The 18,341-nt window shown below is 33.6% G+C and overlaps 3 protein-coding genes across 3 annotated transcripts; all 3 read right to left on the bottom strand.

Moving 5' to 3' along the window:
• Window positions 1-652: 652 nt before the first annotated feature.
• LOC100812460 (myb-related protein 306) lies at window positions 653-2,701 on the bottom strand. The gene is made up of 3 exons (XM_003549627.5): window positions 2,259-2,701; window positions 1,981-2,110; window positions 653-1,602 (listed from the first exon to the last, which is right to left on the bottom strand). The coding sequence occupies exons 1-3, from the start codon at window positions 2,398-2,400 to the stop codon at window positions 897-899; spliced, it is 978 nt and encodes a 325-aa protein (XP_003549675.2). The 5' UTR covers window positions 2,401-2,701; the 3' UTR covers window positions 653-896.
• A 6,402-nt stretch (window positions 2,702-9,103) lies between these two features.
• On the bottom strand, window positions 9,104-13,699 carry LOC100811912 (uncharacterized). Its single transcript, XM_006600635.4, has 5 exons — window positions 13,569-13,699; window positions 13,281-13,493; window positions 12,321-12,636; window positions 11,298-11,457; window positions 9,104-9,880 (listed from the first exon to the last, which is right to left on the bottom strand). Exons 1-5 carry the CDS (start codon window positions 13,614-13,616, stop codon window positions 9,412-9,414), a joined length of 1,206 nt encoding a protein of 401 aa, XP_006600698.1. The 5' UTR covers window positions 13,617-13,699; the 3' UTR covers window positions 9,104-9,411.
• Window positions 13,700-15,824: 2,125 nt separating this feature from the next.
• Window positions 15,825-17,878, bottom strand: LOC106796767 (pentatricopeptide repeat-containing protein At1g74630). Its single transcript, XM_014769886.2, has one exon. The coding sequence runs from the start codon at window positions 17,876-17,878 to the stop codon at window positions 15,956-15,958; it is 1,923 nt and encodes a 640-aa protein (XP_014625372.1). The 3' UTR covers window positions 15,825-15,955.
• Window positions 17,879-18,341: the final 463 nt, after the last annotated feature.

The raw sequence follows: 18,341 nt of genomic DNA, 5'->3' as shown, positions 1-18,341 counted from the left end.
AAACGAAAAAAGTTCGATTAATTGAGAATTTTATCAATAATCCAACATCATGTTTTAGTACGCTTTTAGGTTTATTATGCTTGGATTGCATTCAATAAATTCCATAGTTTTATTCACTCATACCGGTATCCTACACTGAGTTAACTTCTTTTTTTATAAGCAAAAACATTATTGATAATAGAGTGCAGAACCAGTACAAGCTGTACCAAATTCTGCAAAAAGCAAAGTTATGCTACAATACCAGATTATTTATTTCCATAATTATTGACATGGGTTAGTTTATTTCTTTCCCTAATCCAACTTCACTGGATTTTATTCAGATTTCAATGCAGTACTATTTGGATTAAATTCATTTTTAGGGCAAAATAGCTAGCTTTTTAAATTTCTTTCAGTAAAATTCAATTAAATCTATTTTTAATACAAAAACAAACTTTTCAAAGAATACATATATACCTAATATATTTAAGATAGATCTTACTGCTTCATACTAAAGCGTTAATTAGATTGTTCTATTGAAATTAAATGGGATACATTTCAATTATCTAGTTTTTATTGACAGGTATATATTAGGTAATAATGCTCAAATTCTTTGTAACCCTAGACCATGAGAATTGCAATCCTTGAATTCGAGACAGTAAATTGATATCCAAAATACACACACACATTAAAACTCTTATTAATCGGTACATACATAGCAAATTAACAAAGGATACAGATGTACTTGTAATGTACAATTCTTGTTTGTAGATGTGAGAGGCTATTAATTACCCTTCTCGTACGTACACAGCTCTAGAAAAGTTTTCCATTTAATTTGCAATAGCTCAACAGACTTGGAAGAGAGGGCTTTCATAAAAAAAGGCATAATAAAGGACCTTAGCTTAAAGATGCAATTTTTTCTAAAACAAACCTGCGGTACTTTCTTCGAGGGACATGTTCATCAGATCTTCATGGCACTGAGCAGCTCCATCATCAAAAAGCCAATTCTCCAGAAGAGTAAGAGGCACTTGCGTCTGAGATGGAGAGCCATAGTACTGTTTGGAGGAGTTTAGGGTCAAGAAGCAGTCAAAACCCTGATCTTGTGTTGTAGTGGTAGTGGTGCTATGTGCTCCCTCACTAGAGCTGGATCCTGTAGTACTAGTATTATTATTGACCATGTTGCTGAAGGAAGAATAATACCCTGGTGAATTATTCGTTGAGTTTGGGGGTTTCATCCAGTTTTCCATCAATCGTGAAATGTTCTCGTAGCTTGATGCATATGAGGATGATGCATGGTTGTAGGGTTGATGATGAGAACTTGAAGAAGGTTTGGTGGCATCATCAGGCACAACAAGGGTTGTTGTTGTTGCTGTTGCTGGCTTGTGAAGGGACAAAGCATCACACAAGGCTTTCTTGGCCATTTGGATATCTGTTTGAAGTCTTCTCTCCCATTGACCCTTTGGATGTGAATTAGAAGAAGAAGAAGAAGAATGTCCCTCGTGGTCAACACCTTCATCACTCCCACTTTGATCACTTTGTTTCAGCTTCTTCTTCAAATGGGTGTTCCAATAGTTTTTTATGTCGTTGTCTGTCCTTTGTGGAAGATATGAAGCTATTGCAGCCCATCTGCAACCATTATATATAATGATGAGCTCATTCCATTAAATAAGAAAGATAATTAATTAGCAGATTAGTTTATTAATGGCCAATTGATTTGCAGATAAATAAAAGTGAAAAAGAGATAAAATTATTAGTAAAATAAAGTAAAATTCACATTTTTATTCTTTATTTAATTCAAAAATCAAAAGAATCCTAAAACATCAAATGCTGATTCTTTTTTCACTTGTTCCTTTTGTTAACTTCTTGATTTCATGATCACATCCTCATTGTTGGGATCTGGAAACCTCGTAATTCTAGCTTGATTAAAGAGAGAGAACATTAATTGATGAAAGGAAAGCAAAGCAAAAAAAGTAGGTAGGAAGGGTGAGGGTTTCTAGGTTGTACCTGTTCCCCAATAGGGCTTGGAGGTGGATTATCATCTTCTCTTCATGTTCCGTGAAATTACCTCGTTTGATACCAGGTCGAAGATAGTTAGTCCATCTAAGCCTGCAGCTCTTGCTGCATCTCATCAAACCTTGAAAAAAAATGAAAGTTAATATATAGTGTACGAAATCAATTACTCCTATACCTTCCCAAAAAAGCAAAAATGTGTGTGTAAAGCTATATATAAACACAGAAATGAAAACTGAATGAAAAAGAGAAGAGTTGAAAATAAAAACTACCTGTGTTGGTAGGAACTGCTCTCCAATTTCCTGGTCCATGTTCTTGAATGTAAGACACCAAGCTAATGTCTTCTTCTGGAGTCCAAGGTCCTTTCTTAATCCCAATTTTGTCACAGCAAGGTGGCCTCCCCATGTTATGCATATATATGTAATTGTCAAAAGAAAAATAATTGATCTACACCTAGCTAGCCTTGATCTTTCTTTGGATTCTTCTGAGCTTTTTGCTCATGAAATCCAAAGATTGATCTGAGACAAATTAGGTCTATCAAGTGTATATATGCTTTATAGATTGTTCATAGAGGTACGTTCTCTTAGCTTGCTCAATCACTTAATTCCTCCTTAGGAATGAATGGATATTGCAGAGACAAGCTTACACAGACAAACTGGGATTGCCTTGTCAGGTACGTATATATAGAGGGACAAGAAAAGCCAGCTATGTCAGCTGGGAATTTTATTAAGAACAAACTTGAGGTAACGTAACCACCTCAAATTAATGCTTAAAATGTATAAAATAAATATTTTTAAAAATAATATATTTCTCCCTAACCGACGTATATATGTAACTTTTGTACACGTAGATGCCAATTTAAGCATGAGGATATTGTAAGCAATTAAAACATTAAAAGTTAAATAGGTTAATAGTACTATATGGCAAATATTGATTTTGTTCTCTAGGTAAGAATTTCTCTATTCTTCCATCTCTCTCTCTTCTTGGTAAAACATTACAAACTACAACTAATAACAAATCCATGGGGCATTAAATGGCAACAGTGGCGGAAGCATTCGATATAGCATTGGGAAAACCTTACATTTGGCACAAGGAAAAACATCTATTTATTAGTACTGTATTGTCGGATGTTGCTGTTATACCCATCAATAATGAATTGAATTTGTAAATGCAGATAAAATTTACAGTAGCAATTTTTATCTTTTAAATTTTTTTAGTTAGTTTTATATTTTAAAAAGTTCCTATCATCACAATTAATAACATGGTATCATATGTAAACATATCAAGTTATATGTTATTTTTTAAGTAATCGATTATATATATATAGTATGGTTAATTAGATGCATGTTATACTAATGTTAAGAAACAGTAGCGAATGCCATAAAAGATTCTTAAAATTTATTAAATTAAAACTTCAAATAAATTTTTAGCTCAGGTATTATAATTGTAGCGTGTGGAAGTAAAAGGATTGAATTCAATTATATTAACAGTTGTTTTCCTGATTATTTACTTGAATAAACGGTCATTTTAAAAAACCATCAACATTTTTTGTGTGAATAAAAACAAAACCATCAACTGAATAAAATACTCGCTTTCACTAATCAATAACTAACGTCAATTAAGGAAATAATATCGATTTTTTTAGCAATTTTTTATTTTCCATTTTCTCCTTTTTTTTCCTAATTATTTGCTTTAATATAGAAAAAGTAACTTTTGGTGTACATAAAAATTAACCTCGTGATGTATGATTGATCATGATGTGGATAGAAAATCATCTGATGTATCTTACTAGAATTAATTATTCGCTTACGGTACGTATTAATATTGTCTAAAAGATTTTATAGTTATTTATTTATTTAGTTTTTTTATTAAAATAATTTTTATAAACTAAAACCAAAAAATATAAAAGTGAAATAATTTAAAAATAAAATATCACGATTTAAGAAATAAAAAAATATATATGTAAGTTAATTACTTAATATACAAAATTTAAATAATGGTAAAAAATTAACTTAAGGAAAATAATAATATATATATCACTTCATCTGATCTGAAATTATTTTTACGATTCATTACCCAATATAAAGGAAATATTTTTTTTAGTGATTGTTTAATTTTATAATTAAATGCAAAATACAAACATTATATTTTTTAAAATTAAATAATATGTTACAGAGAGTTATCATCCATAGTTATTCTATCTAATAAAATTGGCTCAAAGTGAATGATACTAATGGTGTACACAAAAAATATTATAAAAAATTATATCTTCTTTTTTCTCTATTTATATATCTTTATATTATCATCAAATAAAAATGATTTTTTTTAATGTTTATCTCTATTTTTTATCATGCTGATTGTATAGTTGTATATAAATATATAAGATAAAGAAAATATTTCTTATTCTTTTTTATATTTTTTCATTTCTAAATAATCATTAAAAAGACAATTTAAAAAAGGAAGAAAAGAAAAAAAAAGAAGGTATATATATGAATGCCGGGAGCACAATACCATGATAAAAAATTTCATAGTCTCCGGTCTATTTCGTTTGGAACGGCTGAAAAGTCGTAGAATGAAAAGAAAGGAATACAGGTTGATTAAAAAAATTATGAGTGTCATATATATTTTAAAAAAAGTAATATTGTGTCATTTATAATGACAATATGTACAAACAAGATTATTCAATCTCATTTTTTATTTGAAGATATTTATGTCATTTTTTAAATATACTTAAGCAAGCAAAAAATTTATGATTAATTGATGTTGATAGTGAAAATTTGGTCTAAACTTCTATGATAAACCTAGAAGGTTTTTTTAAGTAATTAAAAAATGAATTTTCACAGTAACAAATAAATATATATTTTTATTTGTGAAATTAATTTAGCCTCAGTTATCGATTGAGTTTATTTTTTATTAAAACTAATAACATTATACTTTCAACTTGATATTATAAGTTAAAATCTCAATTCAATTGTGATCAACATATTAATTAGTATGTAATATTAATTAATTTTACTTGTACATGCATGCATGCTACGTTAATTAGTGTATCCGATGTCATTAGTTAATGAGAAATATTACTTATACAACAAATTATACAATTAAGATAGACACAAGAGAAATTTTGAGATATAAATGAGGTGATGGAGAGAGAAAAACAAAAAAAGAAATGATTTTGCATAAATTATTGTATACAATATTATCATGTGTATAAGGTTAAATAGTAAATATTAGTTGTTAGTTTATTAGTTTTTGTTAGTAAAAGAATTTAAATCCATAATTTCTCCCTCTTCCTTTAATCACCAAATTAACGTTATAACTCCAATATTACATACATCAATTAATCAGGTTAATAGAAAAACTAACTTCGGATGTCCAATTTAAAGAACTATTTTAAAATTTTAATAATTTCGTAGACGAAAGTTATAATATACTGTATTACATCTTTTACAGACCGAAATAGCCATTAATACTATTTGCAAATGTGACTGTTGAAAAAGAGTTACCACACTAATGACACAATATTAGTATGCTATAATAGCTATTCAACAACATTTTGAAAAAATATTAATATAAAATAATTTTATATTATTACTCAATCGTAAATGATCATAAATAATAAACTTATTGATTTTTATACTACTGTAATAACTAAAATTATCAAATGATAATATTAAATAATTTTATATTATTAATACATAATCATTAAACTCATAATATTTTATGAAACTTTCGGATGAAAACTGAATAAGGGCCAAAATACTATTGTTAGGTTAATTTATGGTTGAATGAGGAAAAGCGTAACTTGGTTTTGTTTGGTTAACTTTAAACAAAAAAGAGTCACCAATTAAGATCTTGCCAGGGCCAATCGATTGGGGAAAGGGAAGTTTGAATCTATGGCTGATTTTGATTTAAGTTGTGCTTTCGTTTTGATTACCAACCATGAAACAAATAGCTCTTTCAATGGTTGTTGTTCATTGAGGTACAAAGTTTAGGAATTCTATCTCTCGTGTAATATTGATAATGGTAGTATGCGGGACCAATTTTAATAAGATTGATCCTACCAAACAGCTTATTCTTGTCTCTCATACATATAACCGACGCATGTGGATACGCCTTTCAAAACCCAAATTAATACCGAATCCTCACGTTGGTTTTAATTAGTTTTTTTTTCCATGCATCATCATTATTTATGACCCAAAATCAATGTTAAGCAAATAAAAGGATCGATGTATTTGTTATCGGATAAAATAAACATATAATAAATATTCATATTAGTGTAAACTTATTTAGCCTATTTAAAAGGTTTAACCACATCCAACAAGAATTTTATCACTCGTAATATTTTTTATATTTAATTCGAATAAGATTATCTTTAATAAAAAATACCTGTAGTATTGGAAAAAATAAATAATAGTCTAACCTATATATACACCCGTTACTAATTTATTAATATAGAAAATATCATTCACTGACAAAAAAAAAACGTAAAAACTTACCTATATTTAATAAAACTTAAACTACTGATATATATGTTTTGGCTCTACATTTACAAATCAATTACATTTTAAGAAAAATAATGGAATTATCAAAATGATTCTTTTTTTGTCTTATCTTAATATTCTATGGTTGTGTTTTCCTCATGTATTTGGCACTCTATTCTGTACCTTTGTTCTTTTATGTCTTTTTATAAACTACCCATATATATATATATATCATTTAATTAATGTATAAAATCCATTCAAAGGAAGTTTTTGTAGGGAATAGTGGAAACGGGAGAAGATGGCTTGGGGAAGATGGGAATATGTCTGTAGAACAAAGATATGGGTGGGTCTGGAATCAAGATGTGTTGACACTTTAAATAATATTGCTTAACTTGATAAGTGCTTGCCTCAAAATACGGGAGAGGGAATGGATTTTTTCAGCAGAAAAAAAAGAAAAAATTAACCATATCTCATTATTTATTTTTTAAAATAGAAATAAATTATTGAAGGATTATGTAGGATTTTATGCAGTAGGAAAGTTTCTGTAGAGAATTATGTTGTTTGGAAGAAGGTATAGAATGTGCTAGCCTTCAATATAAATTTATTTTCATCTCATCTTTCTTTTCTTTTTTCTTGTTGCATTTTATTTATTACATCAGCCATTTTTTTGGTCTCCTTTTTCATTTTTTTTTGCATGTCTCTCTTCGTTCCACTCTACGCATCTGAAAATGCTGGAGGATTTGTGGGATATTTTTTTTAGGAGGATTTGTATTGTGGGTGTGCTAGCATGCAGCTGGAGGTGAAAGTGAAACTTTAAAACAAAATTTGAGACACTTTTCAATATGTCAGAAGATATATGATAAGGTCGTAGACTTTAGAATGGGATGTTGGGGGGATGGTAGGTGGGAGTGAAAGGAGATTTTTTGAATGGGAAAAGAAAAATCCTTCATGAGGAGGAGCTAGCAACTGTACTAATAATAGAGATGAATAATGCAGTACCTTACCAAAAACAGGATGCATGCATGGAAGAATTAAGTGGGAATTATTAGAGGAACGTACATATATACGTACAGAGGGACCTGTGGACAAGTCCTTTTTCAATAAATTTTGGTCAACGCTTGCTAGCTACTTTGCATTGTTGTGCCTAAGTTACTATCATCGCAATTGCGTTTTCTGCAGACAAGAGGAGGAAACCACAAAGCATTAATTTAATCTTTAATTTCTTTCAGGTTATTATCTTTCATGGTGTTATCATGGGCAAAAGATCAGACAAACTGTTATATACAATTAGCTAGGATTCCAAATGTTGCTACATGAGGATTGTAATAATTAAGTTGCATTTTCTGTAACACTGTACTGTACGTGCAAGGATGGCTTGGATTTGGGTCTGGTTTGTCTGGTTTAATTGCAGTTGTTTGGTCTTTTTTATGGCTTCGTAAGAATGACATTGGCCTTGTTTAGAAATTCTGGTGTGATCTATAAATGGTTAAAGATTTTGGACCTAGTTTAGTATTCAATTGACAGTTTTGCTTTTCCTTTAATTGGGCCAAGGGCCACTTTATGAATTGTGCTAGCCACCTGAATTCGTCTTTGCATGGCGAAAATATTGCATGCATATGCAGTTGACAATCATTATCTAACTATCATATAATCTCAACCTCATCACCTGCAGTACGACCTTTCTATATATTTCAGTTTCTTCACTGATCATCTTCTAGTATCAAAAAGCTGTTTTCTATGTTGTAGCCTAGCTATAGCAATACAACTAATTAATGTGGGCAAAAATGGTTGAGGGTATTAAACAATCCTCCCATGGTCATACTAGTCTCCTTCAATTCAAACTAAACAATGTCATGATATTATTTCATTTCAATTTCACGTCTATTCTTCTCATCTCGATCTATTCTTCTCTTTCCCATTTCCATCTAGGTACTATACCATAAAGTTTTGGACCTATTAATTCAATTATAACCAGATAAAAAGAAAAAGGTTTTGATTTGATGCTATGTTATATCCACGCTTTGCAAATCACAAAGTCACAAGAGAAATTGATATAAGTAATCAATTAAAAAATAACCACTGGCAGAATCTGAATTTTCCTCATCGCGAACAAAAATACCAAATCGCGTTCCATGCTGCTTTGCAATCAAGAAATTATGAAGAAAGGAAAAACTACTGCTGTTTCATTTCTTTACAGGCAAACTGCATGCACTAAGATTACAGGTTGGCAGAATTTAATTATGCATCTTCATACTTTTTTCACACTGACGAACTTGTTCTGTAGTGTGTCATATGTATTCTGTATTGGCCCAGGATCATAAAAAAATATAACGTGATTAGGCCCGTTTGACCATCATGGAAATGACCACATGTTAGTCGTCGTTACCTTTTGGCTCCAATCTGAATGCTGCTAGTGGCTGATTTTTTTTTTCTTTTTCTTTTTTTTTATGTAAAATGTGGCTTATACATAGACCCTATGCTTTCAACGTGCAATTCAGACATGACTCATTAGTAACCTATGCTGTCATGGATACAGGATCACTCTCATGTCATCGGGTGGTAATATGTCAAGCATCTTGGTTAGGCTATCTGATAGGAGCTTATGACTTGGCAGATATTGGGAATGAAAAACATTTTGTTCGAATCAAAGGGAACTTAAATTTTTAATATCTTTCAGCTGAGAAGTAATGTTCAAGTCATCAGCCCAGTCGGACATGATAACTGTAAGCATCATATACACGAGGGGTTCTATAATCAATAATAATCAGATAAAATCAAACTACATAAACATGTATATACCCTTGGAAAAACTTTTTCCATCAATTAGTATTTGTGCCTCCAAAAGCTGCACCAACATACTGAAGTGAAAAGCTGCAGAACATCAATGAGATTGACTCTCCCCGTTTGATAGATGATAAATTACCGAAAGAAAATGTCAATTCTAAGCAACAGTGCCAAAATATTCTTGCAAGAACTGATAAAGCTCTTCTGCCACCAAAGCAGGATACTCCTCTTGGGGAAGAAGAGCACCTGGCACTTCCACAAACTTGGTCACCCCTTTGGCTCCCTTGAGAGCTTCCATCTCAGCCTTAGACCTCTTGGGAGATCCTTTGGTTGATACAACCAGCACTGGTGTCTTTCCCTCCAAAGCTGTGAAGAGTTCGAGAAACTCCTCACGAGATGTTACAGGATCTAATTGACCGGTCAGGAACGCAGCAGGCAAGTAACGTGCTCCTTTTCGTTTGGTCAATGCATATCTGCTTTCCACAATTCCTGGAGTCACATTGTCAGGGTTGGCATATACATGGGATTTGTACTGTGATTGGATAGCATTCTCGTTGCTAACAAGCATGTTATACATCATCCAGCCAACTGCAGGGGCCTTTAATGTGCCTCTTAGAAGACCATATCTGTCAGGTTTACGAGAAAGGGAGAAAAAATGCCAGTTATTTATGCTGTGAAACAAGGTAAGGTGATCGTCACATACATGGCTATTTGAATATATATCAATGAAAACAATATTATGGGAAATTAAACGAAAATTGATGGATGGAAAAATAGGAAGATCTTTTAAGAGGCACAGTATATTACACTGTTACCAAGAGCAAGGAGATACACCATAGTTGTTAAGAGTCTCAGAATTTACAATTTGAATCACAAAAATCCACAATATTCAGAAACCTAACAATTCATATCATGTGATGAATCACAAATGACTTTGAATCATGCAATACATGCATGAATCGGTGTGATTTCATATCACCAATATGAATCATACGAGTCTACAATTTATAATTATTGGTTGTCTTGTTGCTGCTGCTTTGTTTAACCAATTCTCACCAAAAACCAAATTCAAAAATCATAAAAGCTTTAAATTGCCAAATAAAAAGAACAATCGGAATGCTATGGAGCACACCCTATTTGATTATTCCATTGCTCTGGTTTCATTCTACTAACACAGTTTCTCACTCCTTCACTCTATGAAACTTGTTAGGCTATTCCATTATTCAACTTTTTATTCTTCTAATACAGGCTTCACAGTCACTCTCTATATATAACCTTATTTGGTTATATCAATGTTTTGTTTTCATTGTTATGAAATATTGGCTTCGTGCAGTCACTTCATGTGTCTCCTAAGGCAAATAAGGGGAAGAACATTGTACTGTTCTGGACATCAGATTACAGCCAAACATAATTACAGTTGGATGTCTATCCCAATGAGATAAGGCTTTTGTTGTTGTCGTCGTCGTCTATAAACAATGTCGTTCAGAGTTCTTGCAATGAGCTACCAGTACCATTTAGTAGGAACATACAAAGAATTACAACTTGTGAGTTTGCTTGGGTACTTCTGTGTCATGGGGTTTTGTTTATTAAGTTCTATCTAAGTTGATAGTGAGACTTGGTTGTGACTTATGACTTAAAATTTTGCTTGAGACTAGGTGTTACTGTATAAACTGTTTTCTCAATTCCCAGTTTATAATTATTACATCGAGCACCATAAAACATTTACACGATACATTTCAAGCTATTTTTCATTTTATCAATGAATCTTACAATTCAGGTTCAAATATGAGCTTGACGGTTAATGAATCCAAACTTGATAGAGACAGATATAACAAAACCAGCACTGTATCCTTTTACTGTCTCAACAATTACAAAGAAATTCTTTTACCCCAAAGTTAACTATTTTAAATTTCAGTATAGAAATGTTTAGGCTAACTGGCTTAACTTTATTTTCCTTTCAGTAGAAACTAGAAAGCAATGCTATGGACCTACGGTGTTCGACAAGGAAAAGTATCTACACTTAAAAAGAGAGCATCAAAGTACCTTGTTTCCATGCTAGAGTCTCGACCAAACACGATAGGGAGTGGACCAGCCCAAGTTGGTGCAACAGCAGCTATAGCTTTGGGCTTCACCAGACCCTTTTTTGCAGCACGGGCTACTATAGATGCAGCATGTCCTCCCCCAAAAATTATCAAATCATTTTCTAGTTTAATATGAATTATGTTAGTCATAAACAGTAATCAATACAAAGACAGGACATATTCAACTAGCTGTGTAAGCAAATATGGATCCCAGAAAATATCACTCAAACAGAAGACAGTGAAACAAAAGACATACTTGGCCCCCACAATTCACAATGTGTCACGATAGATAAAACGACATTAAAAAACATGGTAACATGAAAATATCTACTTAATGGATAAAACAACCCCTAGCTCTAGTGTGTAAAGACCTTCTCATTTTCCTAGAGCTAGCTTGAATGAAACAAAAACAAATACTCTCTAAAGATCGTTCATACACTTCACCACCAATCAAAAAAACTAGAACATGAAGAAGAGCAAAACCAAAAGCCTTAGAAGCCTGGCAAGCAGGTAAGAATTATATATTTAAAAAACAACATAAAAGAATAACTTAGCAAATTTTCTCAAACATAATCTATTGCACTGAAAGTTGATTTCTCATAATCAACAATTAAAGGGGAAATAACAAAACTAAAAGCTTTGAAGCCTGGTAAGTAGGTAAGAAATTATATCTTCAAAAGGAAAAATAAAAGAATAGTTGAGCAAAATTTCTCAAACACATAATCCAATGCAGTAAAGTTGACAATTGGATTTTAGCCTCTAAACTTCTTAACTAAAAAATCATGCATAAATAGATATAGAGGTAAACAAATTGAAACTGCCCAAAATAAGTAAATTATGAAATTAATTATAAGCAAATATTCTTAAAAATATATGGATAATCTACAATGCTATTAAAAGAAATATAGCTCAAAACTATACAGATTAATCTAATGTTAACTGTCAAGTGAAAATTATTACAAAATAGAATGCTCCCCACCAGTACCTGGTTGTTTCATTGGACCATTGGGTGAATTGATGAAATCAACCAGAAACTTTTCTAAGACATCAGCGTTGTAGTCCATCTTTGGCCGATCAGAATAACCCAGGCCAGGCCAATCAACAATAGTTGCCCGCCAATTGGTGTTGCCATTACGTTGAGCAATGTCTCCAGCCACTAGTCTCCATTCCTCAACAGTGCTAACATCAGAAATGGTTGGCATCATCAAGATATTTTGGGAAGGCTCCGGACTCTCCTTTACATGCTCCTCATAATAAATGTTTATAAGGTTGTCCTTGAATTTCCATTGCCAATTGCTAGTCTGATGGGAAAATAAAAAACCATTAGGTGTGAGGCAAGAAATGATAACAAATTCTAACACAAGTCTGCAAAATTTTCTCTCACAATCAAACAGGCTCCAAATTTCAACTGTTAATAATCAAATGAAAGGACAACTGTTTTTATAAGCCAACGAATTAAAACCAATAGAATGTTTATTACATTAATCAACAACATAATGGACATCTGAATTTCTGATAAACTGTAGTCTTCTTTCTTAAATCCTAGCAAAACACTAAACCTAAACAACATTCAAAGTTTTACCTATCAGTCCGGTTTCTTGCTTTATCCTTTAAAAGAGAGAAAGGGGGTGTTAAATTGATCAGTGTTAAATTGATCGGAGAAAATAAAGTATAACAACCAACCAATACAAAGGAGATATAAGGCTGGCTTGGTGGTGAAGGAAAAAGGGGAGGGGGGAGGTCGTGGATTTGAATCCCCCAAACTAACAAGTAACATTTGCCGATAAAAAGAAAAGGAACCAATACACAATCATTCCACTTAGCCCACATGTCCAATGAATAACCTTCCACACATCCATGAATTTAGTACAACAATTTAAAGAAACAAAGAAAATAATTTGGAGAACACAAGCCACTAAAAGTTAGAGGGGCTAGTTACTCTCACCTTCAAAGGGGGGGATTTGTCGTTCGTAGAGACGTTGGAATAATCCAGAGTAGTTGAAGCCCGAATCTTTAGGGGGTTAAGGAATCTGACAGAGTGAGGGTAAAAGGGTCTTCGAATTTTGGAGTAAAGGTTCAATTTTGGGGATGAAGGGGGCATAAATGTTGTGGAGAGAGCCATTAGAGGATGCAGAGCTTCAAAGGGTTGTGGTGAAAGCTGAAAATGAAAAATTCAACAATGAGACCTAAAGTTCAAGGTTAGGAATGCAAAACCGTAGCAGAAAATGCTGACCGCGAAATTTATGAGATTTTTGGTCGGGGTTGGTAAAATCACAGTCATAGCTATGCTAATTGCTAACTGGGTGTCCAACACTATATTTCGAAATATCTCATCGATCGTTCATGTTTTTTTGGAACAGAAAATCAGCACATATTCTGTAAAATATTCTGCTATTAGCTCATTATTTAATTATTTTTTAAAAATAACTTATTATAAATCATTGATGATAAAAATAAATAAAAAATTAAACTTTCAAATAATTGTAAAATATATTTAAAAATGTGCTGCTTCTACTTTTCATTTAAAAAATATCACTTAGTCCATAAAGCTTCTATAATGCACTTATAAGAGGCATTTTGTTTACAGCTTTTTTTTTACAGCTCTTATAAGAGGCATTTAAAGAGTGTGTTCGGATAATAGATTTCTCAGGAAAACTTATAAATAAACTCCTTTGTGAAAAACTTTTATTAATAAGGATATACTTGGATAAAAGCATAATTAAATATACGAGTTATTTTATAAGTTAGTCGCGAAACTCGTTAAGCTGAGCTAAAAATAATATATGGAGATCATATGCTACTTTAATCAAAATAAGTTTAATTTCGTATAAGTTCTTTTATTTTATTTTCCCGAATGCTTATTTAAATTATTTACCTAAACTTCATCGTTATTATTTTTTAAGGTTTAAATAAGTTGTTAATTCTCATACGTACGTAAATATTTTGATCTCATAGCTTTCTTTGTTGATTTGATTTATTATATTTGCATTTTATTTCTATGCTAGTCCATTTGTCACCTACTCACCTGCACTATATTTGGATTCAGGAAGTAGTAAGAAGAAAAAATAGATAGAAAAGGATGCTGAATAAATGTCATGTTCATCTTAATTATGCCTGCCCTCTTATCTCTGCATCATGTCCCAGCATACAACTTCAATGTACAGTAAAGTGTGCTGAGTAAAAAGAATGGAAATTATGAAGCAAAAGGAGGGTAGATTCTTAAATCTAGCATATTGGCTCTGTCTTGCATCTTGGTTTATTGTATAATAAAAAGGATGTAGCCATAACTTACTATTTGATGTAATACAGTAATGAATAATGATATATAATAGGTCTGCCTTGCCTTTTTTTCAGCCATCATTTCCTTTTGAGTTTTTAGGAAGAGAAAGAAGATATTAATTAGTGGAAGGCTTTATTTTTATGAACATCAAGGATATTTTCTAACTCCTTTTTTTTTAAAAAAAAAAGAGAGGATATTTTCTAACTAATAACAATAGATTAATCTCTTTTTAAGAGTAAAGATTATCAAAGTAGATTTTTCTTCTTTTAACAAAAGATTTTCTCTACACAGAACTAAGAATCAAACCTGGTCATTAAGTGAATATTTGTTTATGTCAATTTAACTATAGGCGTCAACCAAAAAGGTAGGTAAGAGGTATAGACGTTAAAAGTTCACAAAATTTATATAAATGGAGAGCAACACTCTTATTGCATTGTCTACTAGTATTTGATGCACCATGGATGCCATGGAACTATGCTCACTAAACCGTTGCAATGAAATTTTCCATCATCTTCTCATTGAACATGTTTCTACCACAACTAGGATCCGCCTCTACAATCATAGACCACTTCATTTCGCAGCTGCTACTACAACAACTGCAACCTCTTCCGGACCAACTACTTCTGCAAGAGAAGCCAGTGATGATGGACCAATGGCATTGTCCTCCGTAATGTCCCTAAAGGCAACAATTACCACTGAACTCCAATTCTAATGGCATGAGGATGTCCACGTTGTTGATTCAATCAAACCTTGGTTTAGAGGCGGGTGCACTGGAACAAGGAGCAAGGGATCACTATGGTGATCATCATCACCATGAAGAATCAAAGGATATTTGGGAGGCCTTAAGCAGCTCATCCATCAACTAATTGAAACAGTCCATGTTTCTTTGTCCCCAAGAATCATTACCACTGAGGGTCAAGATATGTTTTGACAATTATTTTTGTTCTGACCATAGTTATTGCATTTTGAATACATCAATGAAGTGTTGGTCCTCTCTAGTTTGTTTGACTTTGTTGGTATCATTTCTCTTTTTGTCCTCCAAATGGTGCCATAGAAAGACTAATAGTTATTAGCTATATTTCTTCTCATTTAATGAGCATTACCATTTCACCATACTTCTCCATTAATGGCAGAAAATCACTTGACAGGACAACTAAATGCTTCTCTAGTAGGCATTTTATTAGACCATCATGCATTGCACATTAGGTATTTTAAATTGCTGTGATGTAATTAGTATTGAGCTAATAAGCCAATTTGGTGAAAATCAGGAAACAATTGTGTATTTTCCTTACAAACTAAGGCAGTCAAGTCTGGATAAACTACTTCATCAATCAACTCTGTCACCAGTAATCTCTGCAAGAACAAAATCCATCTTTGAACGAGTGGAAGCGGCTTCTATCTCTCACAATGATTTCTACTTGATAAACTTTAGAAATCAGCTTCATCACAGTATGGCAGTCCCCACAAACCCTCAGGTTCTTCACAATTCTTAAAATCCTTCCCTTGGGAAGTTTTGCTATTCCAAAAGCAGCAGCAAGCTTCTCACTGTGCTTAGAAACTGAATCTTCTTTTTCTTCCTCTTCAATATCATGCAGGACACTCCTTAGCTGTGGTGCATAACCTGCTTCTGTTCTGAGTCTCAACATTATTTCCCTCAGTTTTTCATGAGCCTCCTCCGTAACCTCATTAGGCTTTTCACCAGCAACAAAACCATAAATGACCTTGTCAATTTCAATCATGCTCCAACCAGGAGTTTTTTTCATGCTATGTTCAGTCATCGTTCTTCTTATGCTGGAAACATCCTTCCATTTCCCTGCAACGGCATAAACATTTGAGAGCAGTACATGATCACCAGAGTTGTCTGGATCCATTTCAGCAAGCCTTGCTTTCACAAGCTCTGCCATTTCAATATTACCATGAATGCTACAAGCCCCGAGGAGAGTCCTCCAAATGATTGCATTAGGAGAAACTGGCATTTCACATATAAACTCATAGGCCTTCTGCAACCTAGCAGCTCGACCATACAGATCAACCATGCAACCATAATGCTCAATGGCAGGTTCAATACCATACAAATTCTTCATCTTAGAAAATAAACCACACCCTTCCTCAACCAAGCCACTATGGCTACAAGCATACAGTAGTGATATAAAAGTAATACCATCAGGCCTAACTCCAGACTCTTCCATCTCATGAAAAAGCTGTATTGCCTCTTCTCCACAACCATGCATCGCAAGTCCCGCTATTATTGATGTCCAAGAAACAATGCTTCTCGCCACTGGCATATTCTGAAAGACCAACCTAGCCATAGCCACATTCCCACACTTGGAGTAGGTATCTATGAGAGCATTATTCACAGAACCAACATAAAGAAACCCAGCTTTCTCCACAAACCCATGTAAAATCTTCCCAAACTCAAACGCCCCAGCCTGTGCACAAGCAGACAGCACCCCGGTGAGGCTCACCTCATTTGTCCGAATTTCCTCGCGCAGCAACTCCCTGAAAAACCCAAAAGCCTCGTCAAAACAACCATTATGAGCAAACCCAACAATCATAGTGCTCCAAGAAACCTCATCTCTCAGAGGCATTTCATAAAAAACTCTCCTTGCCAATCCAAGCTCACCTGCCTTGGCATAACCAGCAAGCATGCCATTCCACGAGGTCAAATTCCGAACGGGCATGCACCCAAACACATCCTGCGCGCCTTCCACGTCGCCACACCTGAAAGCTGCGGTAAGAACAGCATTCCACGTGACCACATTTGGTTCAGACATTTCATCGAACACCCGTCGCGCAGAACCGGAGTCACCACATTCTGCATACATGCTGATCAACGTTGTCCCGACAAAGATATGGGCATCGAAGCCGTGGCGGAAGGCTTGAGAATGCAGCTGAATGCCGGGTCTGAGGTGGCGGGAGTTGGCGACCGCTTTGAGGGCGAAGGCGAAAGTGAAACTGTCAGGGGAGAGGGTGGGTTGGCGGCGGAGTTGGATGAAGGGGTGGAGGGAGGAAAGAGGGGTTTGGGAGAGGGAGAGGGAGCGAATGAGGGTGTTGTGCATGAAGGTGTCGGGGTTGGGGAAGTGGTGGAAGAGACGGAGAGCGTAGTGGAGAGCGTCGGAGATGGTGATGGCGCAGTGGAGAAGGAGCTTGCCGAAGACCAAAGGGTCTGTGTGAAGACCGGTTTTGCAGATTTGGGCGTGGATTTGCTTCGTGGGTTTCAGGCTGCTGCACTTGCTCAGCAGTGAAACCCATGCTTCTTCCATTCCCTTCCAAACGTATCAAAACATAGCCTAAGTGCCAATAGTTTTCCTTTTTAATCACTTTTGCTCATGCATATCAAGCACATACAGTTGACATAAATAAATGCTATCGTCAGATGCAGATTTTAGTGAATTGTGTCTATTGACTTGTTATAAAATAAACAAAATGAAAATATAATTTTTTTATGCCAATGAAAGTTTTTATATTTTAATTTTAAACCAAGGAGTTGATTTAACAAGTCATTGTTCGAGCTTCCACTCACTTCAAGTGAGGCAAATGTAAATCTCTTTCTACGTTCTCTTTCAACTCCCCGCCTTAGATTAAGAAGTCATATCTCCTCTCCTTAAATTTCATTCATAAAAAATATTTGTTCACAATTGTTCGCATGATTTGTCAACATAACTGCTAGCAAAAGAGATGGTATGCACTGCAAGGCATCCAACTTTACTCTCTCATTTGGTAAAC

This window comes from Glycine max, chromosome 17 (assembly GCF_000004515.6).
Source record: "Glycine max cultivar Williams 82 chromosome 17, Glycine_max_v4.0, whole genome shotgun sequence".
NCBI classification, from domain to species: Eukaryota; Viridiplantae; Streptophyta; class Magnoliopsida; order Fabales; family Fabaceae; genus Glycine; species Glycine max.
The sequence above is the reverse complement of the archived record's forward strand: the minus strand, read 5'-3'. Positions and strand labels throughout refer to the sequence as shown.